Here is a 7,295-nt window from a genome sequence, read left to right on the forward strand (position 1 = left end):
CATTACTCAATCATGGCATTACAAACTTCTAATCTTCCATAAGGTATTTGGAGACATTGGTGGCGGTGTTAATTTCCTTCACACTGAGCTCGGATCCCTCCACACTGCATATGTGTCTCTGACTGACAGGCTGTAATAAAGTCAAGCCCGTGTGCTGGCACGTTTTAGCTGTCGTTATGGGACTCATGACCCGATTCTGTTTTTCCTGGCTGCCTGTCCTAAGTCTTACTTTTAGAAAACCATGTGAAGGCTTGGCACGTTAAAATAGTCTATTCGGGACAAGGATTTCCTGTGACAGTTTTTTACATAATGGAATATAGTTTTTTAGACAAACATCTTCAGTTTTGTTTTATACAAAGTATTTATTTACAACCAAAAAGTTACATCAAGTGTAAAAGAGCAGCATGTGTGTTTTCAGACAGGTTTAGCACCTCTCAAACACTTTATAAAGATCAGGTAAGTTGGCGATCTGCAGCACAGTGCTGTCCTCGCTAAAGCTCTTCGGAGGACTGAAGAGCGTTCGGAACGCTTTGAAGATGATGTGCTCAACTTTCCAACGCCATGAGCTCGCCTCGGCATCCTGAAACACATGTCACACTTGTCAGTTCAGTTCTTTGTTGCAGAGCAAAGGAGGCTAAAATGCAACCGTGGTGTTCTTTCGTACCTGGTCCTCTCCCGGCTCGGCCTCCAGGATGTACTGCTTCCTGATGGAGTAGAACATGCTGCACTCCCTGCTGAAGTCTCTGAAGCACTCCTTTTCATCGTCCCAGTTCACCTGCACAGCACCACCAAGCACAATCTGTTAGATGCATTTTGTGCTTCCAGAATCTCCTCATATGAGAGACTGACAAGACCTTTACCTCAGTGGCCAGTCGCAGGATGAACAGGGGGAGACCCTCCATGACGGGGGTGTAATTATCAAGCAGCAATGGCAGCCCTGTTAGATTTCCATCCTAGGAGACACAATGTTTTATAGCAGGAGTAATACCACACTTGTGTTCTGCTAAATCCTGATGGGAGCCATTGGTAGAAAAAATTAGCTTTCAGTCACTTCCACCACCCTTTTCCGACTGACCTGGTCGATCTCCATGGAGAAGTAGTCCTCCAGCATCTCCGCTTTGTTCTTCAGGAAGTCCACTATGTACTGAGCCAGGCCTTCTTTCGGACCATCCTCTTCTGTCCAGCCGCTCCCGTCAGACTCCAGAGCCAACATGGCCAGGTCATAAAGTGGAGCTGGTGTCTAAATTCACAATTTCAGCCATGAAAATCAGAACATATAGAGCATACTCTAAACATACGACCTCCACTTCACTTACTGACAGTCTCAGGACACCAAAGTTCCCAAAGTCGTAGATCAGTATTTGGTAGAAAAGCTCCTGGCTGCGACACAAACAGGGCAAAAATTGAGACATAAAGCAGCAGTTTAAACAGCTGGGCTCAACAGTGTGTGTTTGCTGTACCGCTGACCTGAGGCTGGTGCTGTTCAGCAGGTACAGCTTGGTGTGATGTTGGATCAGAGTCCACTGGGGGTTGACGCAGCCCACGAATGAGTGGTTCTGCAGCATCTCTTGAAGACCTGAAGAAAACACCAGCACGCTCAATAGAGGAAAACTGTTTTGACAAGTCATGGATGCATGACGTTGCTAAAAAGGGGGCAAGTTGTGGCCTGGAGCAGAAAGTCAAATTAGTGGGAAATCTGGAGGCATGGGAGAAAAACAAGTAGAGTGGCATTTCTTGGGAAAAACTACACACACAACATGTTTTGTTAACCTTTGTGTGTACTCTCAGTGATCTCAGCTCTCAGCTCTTTGATGCTGTTCAGCTTTATGATTCGTCTCTTGGGCGTGGCCGCAGCCGTCAGGTCCTCGTCTCCTTCGTCCTGCTGCTGCTCTTTCCTGGGTCGCTTTCTGGCACAGAAACACACGACTGTCATACCTCTCATTTACACTACACTCAGCGTGACATTGGTGTCCTAAAGACAATCACTCGCACTGGTTCCTAAATGCATCTCAAGAAGAGAGAGGATTAGCACTTTGTTACTGCGTTCCTTAATGACATCTCAATTTGATATTTACATATGTAGCGTTGTAGTAAGCTGTTAGCTGAATGAAAATAAATATACAGGCTGTCTGGCTCATCTGGCAGAGATCACAACCTACAGCAGTGGGCAGCTGTCAAACACATCAAATTGAATTTGTAGTTACATTTTCAGCCACATGGGGGCAGAGAAACTCTACAATGTCATGACAGAGAATTTATTTACGGCCATCTGATTAATTTAACTCCAACATTCACTCTCTCTTTCGCTGCTGTTCTACCAGCTTACATTAGGGATAATTCTGTGAGTGTAAGCACCCTGCACGAAAAATAAAAGTAAAGAAAGCAGATCGGCTGAGCTTTTAGAAGAGATCAGTTTGTCAAATTATCAAAGAGTAATTAACCCACACAATCCCTTAAGTCTTTCAACCAAACAAACTGCTATAACGAGCAAATTCAGTTCTTGGTAAACACAAGGCAACAATTGTTTCTGATTGGCTCAGTGGAGGATGATGTCATTCACTGTGACGATACATGTTTGCCTCTTCTTCCTGCTCTCTTTCTCAACATATCTGCTGAGGGCAAATGTTTCCTGACACTTCATTCAAGGCCGATCCTGATCTGACTTGCAAGAACTGTGCCTGGATTAGTCATGGTGCTACTGACTGACTCACCCTTCCGGTGTTGTACTGGCATGATTCAACTTTGAAAGATAGTCACCTTTGAACGCCACTTGCATCGTCTTCATCGCCTTTTGCCACCTCTGCTTCGTGCTTAGCCAGGGCATCAAGCATGTCCGCATCATTCATGTCATCCATCTCTATACTGTCAGGCAGGGAGGTTTTGGTCACAGTCTCCCTGCTGCTAGGACCAGAAGGTTCAGGATCAGGAGGTGGTTTCTCTTTTGGCTGAAGGAAGGCGTCCAGCTTCTGTGCACGACAGTCGGTCCTCACCATTTGATGTGCGTAGACTCGCTCACTGGACTCTGCTGCGGCGCTGGAGGACTTGACCTCACTGCCACCTGAGACTGACAGGCCTGGCAGCATCGTCTGAGAAATCACACAGTCTATGTGTCAACATACACAACTAGAGTTGTACCTTCAAGGCACAAAATACCTGAGATTCAAAGGAACTGATCACCACAAAAATACTAAATAAGTCATTCTCTCCTCACCCCCATGCTGATGGAAAGTTTGTTGGAGTTTAGCAGTCCACAAAACATTTCTGGAGCTTCACAGTAAATCTGTTGCAGCATTCTCCTGAACAGCTAAATATTCTAGTAACTAAAATTACTACAACAAAAAAATGAAAAGGCTCCAAACAACCAGTCCTGCATAATTCAGCTATCCTGAAGCCCTGAGATCTAAAACTGATTTGAAAAATTATTTACGCATAAGCGTGCACCTCATCTGGTATCAGTGCGGGAGCTCGGCCGTGGTTGGAAGGTGTAAGTAGCATCTTTTCAAACCAATTTGAGATCTCGGGTCTTTCAGAGACTTGGATTAAGCCAGGCGAGCTGCATGGAGTCATTTTATGGCTTTTGTTTTTGGGTGCTTTTTTACGTTTTAAAATAAGTCCCCATCTGCTTCAGTTGTTTAAGTGATTTCTGCAACACTGTTTTGCTTCGAAGCTCCAGAATGTTTTGTGGGCTGCAACACTTTATCTGACTGGCTATTTAAAGCCTGTCACAGGTTCAGATTTGGACCGCTCCAGCTCAGATAAATCATAACAATAATACCATTTTCATGGCGCAGTACTGAGGATGAACTGAGGAGTCACAACGCCCTCCACAGGGGCTGCCAGAATCCACAAAAAAATTATCAACCACAAAGTGATCCAGTCACATCATACCTGAGTGAAATATGTGCGTGACGAGTTGGAACCAAGAAGTTTGCTCTCGATGTGCTTCTGAATGCTCTCGATGACGCTGTCTTCATGCAAGAAATGTACCTCATGTTTTGTGGGATGGACATTGACGTCAACATTGTGCGGCGCGATCTCTAAACTGTGGTGATTAGAGAGCACCAGTGAGAATCAAATTGATTTGACCAGAATAGAACCAATAGAAAACAGACAAATGCATGTTATGTTACCTGAGGTAGAGGAAAGGGTGTGTGTTCTTGGGAAGGTATGCAGCATAAACGGTCTCAATTGCTTTCTTCAAAGCACTCGACTCCACCAGACGATCTAAAACATCACAGGGCACAATCTCCATTCAGCACAGCGCTAATAAGATTTTATCATCTTTACCACTGAGCTACATTACCAGTAACATTTCTGGGATACGCACGGTTGATGAAGAGGATCAGGATGCATTTCTTGACTGAGTAATTTGCGTTAGAAACGTAGCCTTTCATCTTATAAGCGAGCTTCTGATCCTCGCAGCCGACTTCAATCAGCTCCCTGGGAAAATACCACACAGTCAGTCATGCCTGTCAGCATTAAGGTGATAACAGGTCACATAACTGCAGAGAACATGAAAGCATTAGTGTTTTTCTTTCTTGTTTGATTAATACCTGCTGACTGCATTGCCAAAGACTCCTCGAATGTTATCCACTACAGATGCGTTGGGCAGAGTCCTCACATCTGCCACAGTCTCTCCTTGCTGCCAAAACAGACCATAAACAGTGAAAAATGATTTTTCTTTGTAGCCTTATCTAAGTGTTTTCTCAGTGCAAACACTCACAAGAGAAGCATATGTAGAAATGTAGTAATGCATTTTTTCTGACTGGTATTGTGGTCAACTTTCTTCTTAAAGAAACTTTAAAAAAAAAAAGAAATCATATCTCACCTTTTTGACAGAAAAACTTTTTCCTGAATTGTGTATGGCGTACCTTCAAAATAAGATTTTAACATGTAAGTACAGATAAGATGTTATCCAAACACACGACAATCATCAAAAGAGCAGAAATCTCGAGACACAAGCAGTGTCAAGCACTGCCAAGATGACAGACCTGCTGACCACCTCTACAATCCTGGAGTACTCATCACTGGGGCTCTTCAAAGCTTTCCTCCTGGTAGACACATTATAAAAGAGGTCCTCTACCTGCACACAGGGAGAGAAAACTATTACAGGTTTCTGTGCATCCATAAACTCCATTCAGAGAATGTTGATGTGCTCAACAAACTCACAAGAATCTGTGTTCCCTGGTTGCCAGCACATGGTTTGGGGGGACCTTTAAGTTTGCCATCGCTGTAGTTTGCTCTGCACAATAACAGAATAAGAGAATCAATGCATCACAGCAGCTCTGCTATCCTGATTACTTCCTGTCAGTCATGGAGGCGAGAGAGCAGTTGAGTGGAGCATGTCTGAAAACGTTAGCACACCTGTAGGCACACTTGGCATCGGCTGTCTTAGTTGTGATGGTCACATGCGCAACATGGCTGATACTCGCAAGGGCCTGAGAACAAGAACAAACAAAAATGCAATGAGCAACAAAGGGCATTTCCATTTTTGAAACTAATCCAGAGCTCAGAGTTAGCAGCTCCGCTCACCTCTCCTCTGAATCCGTAGGTTGCAATAGCTGAGAGGTCTTCAAAGGTCTGGAGTTTGCTGGTGGTAAACCTTTCACAAACAATTTCCATATCTTCTTTCTGCCTCAGAAAGTAAAAAGACAGCATGGTCAGAAAAAAAATTAAGGAATTTATCGACAGCGAAAGCAATCAATATCTTTCATCAATATCTTTGGTTTAGGACACAAAAATACAAATATTGGATCTAATTTTTGGCTCAAACGATATTGATAATTGGGAAGATGTTGAATATCGGCACTGAATGAATGCAAATGAAACAAATGTATTTTAAAATGTTGCCATTTTGTCTGGAGCAGACACTGTAAAAGGGGCGGGTCTTTTCCCCTGTCACTCACCCTGATGCCAGTGCCGTTGTCCTGAATCTGAATGAGCTTCAGTCCGCCGTCTTTCACCGTCACCTGGATGTTGGTGGACTTGGCATCCAAACTGCAACAAATTATCATAGTTATTAAACAGCCACATTACATCACAAGTGGAATGATGCAGTCATTGCACAGTGTCACAGGACTGAGACTGTGACATGTGTTGCTTAGCAGCTTTACCGCAAACGTAACGTAAACAATGATGGCTCCCGCTGTAAAATGTCACCTTTACTGCTCCCACTAGTAGTTTATGAAGTCACTTATCACATAACTAACACTGGCTGTCGTTATAGAAAACTTTATCGGGTAGCTCGTCAAGTTACCAGTTTTCAATCAGTTCCTTGACGCCGTTGGCAGGACGCTGGATAACTTCTCCTGCAGCAATGCGGTTGACAACAGTCTCGTCGAGCCTCCGGATAACTCCTGCCATGTCTGCAGAGCGGCTGTCTTTATTTCAGACTAGTTAAACTACGAGCTTTAGCTATGTATATACATTTGTATTGCAAATAAGATATGTATTTAGAGTCAAATGCAGCATCACAACATGGTGAAACTAAGCATGCATACGACCGGAGACAGGTTAAAGCAAAAGATGAGGTCTCACTCTCCCTCAAAATCAGATCAGCGCGAAAGTTATGATACCTTCCGTTCAACATTCCCAGTAATCGCTTTGTGGGCAATATTGATAAGATTCACTGCATCACCTACCCACAAACAACCTACAATCACTCGAAGTTTTATGATTTTGACCGCAGAGCTGTTTTTAAAAGAGCGTAGTTTCGGCTAGTATTTTTTTCCCCAGTCGAGGGAGTCATCTTCTCCATAATACACAATCTTCGATGAGACTGCGCGGGGAGAAAACGTGGGGGCGGGGCCTGCGTCGGTCAGGAGGACGTCATTCGCTGAAAGTCTTCTTCGTTGGTGAATATATTGGATAATTTGAAGCTTCGAAATATGCAGAGCGCCCCAAAACAACGGTTTGATAGTAATGATGTGTTTACAGCATTTTGTTACCACATTATAGCGAACCTTTCTCTAAAAGACAACCAAAGATAAAACTAAATAAAATTCTGTTTACATAATACAGTATATCATAAGTATAATTTTGTAATTTCTGCGTGCGTTTACATGCACAGCTTAGTCAGATTTATCACTGAAGTTTATTTTCTCTTGGATCTCTTTGACTGGTGATAAACTAAAACAATGATAAGCTTCTACATTTAAACACATTTAACAAAACTGCAGAGTATAGTTTTTCCTTGTTGGTATTTGTTTTTTCAACAACAACCTACATTTCTATTTTATTCAAAGTTTGTTTTTGTTTTTGTTTTTTGTTTTTTTGCTTTTTTGTTGTTGCTGATC

General features: G+C 43.1%; 1 protein-coding gene across 1 annotated transcript; it reads right to left on the minus strand.

Annotated features, from left to right (window-relative positions):
- Positions 1 to 337: 337 nt before the first annotated feature.
- mlh1 (mutL homolog 1, colon cancer, nonpolyposis type 2 (E. coli)) lies at positions 338 to 6,529 on the minus strand. Its single transcript, XM_037123344.1, has 19 exons — positions 6,257 to 6,529; positions 5,907 to 5,997; positions 5,533 to 5,631; positions 5,365 to 5,438; positions 5,170 to 5,242; positions 4,992 to 5,083; positions 4,829 to 4,871; positions 4,554 to 4,642; positions 4,328 to 4,440; positions 4,131 to 4,224; positions 3,889 to 4,042; positions 2,758 to 3,086; positions 1,771 to 1,907; positions 1,468 to 1,576; positions 1,317 to 1,380; positions 1,076 to 1,240; positions 861 to 953; positions 665 to 775; positions 338 to 580 (listed from the first exon to the last, which is right to left on the minus strand). The coding sequence occupies exons 1-19, from the start codon at positions 6,361 to 6,363 to the stop codon at positions 425 to 427; spliced, it is 2,193 nt and encodes a 730-aa protein (XP_036979239.1). The 5' UTR covers positions 6,364 to 6,529; the 3' UTR covers positions 338 to 424.
- Between the last annotated feature and the right edge of the window lie 766 nt (positions 6,530 to 7,295).

The sequence above is a fragment of the Acanthopagrus latus genome, chromosome 15, assembly GCF_904848185.1.
Source record: "Acanthopagrus latus isolate v.2019 chromosome 15, fAcaLat1.1, whole genome shotgun sequence".
Classification (NCBI taxonomy): Eukaryota; Metazoa; Chordata; class Actinopteri; order Spariformes; family Sparidae; genus Acanthopagrus; species Acanthopagrus latus.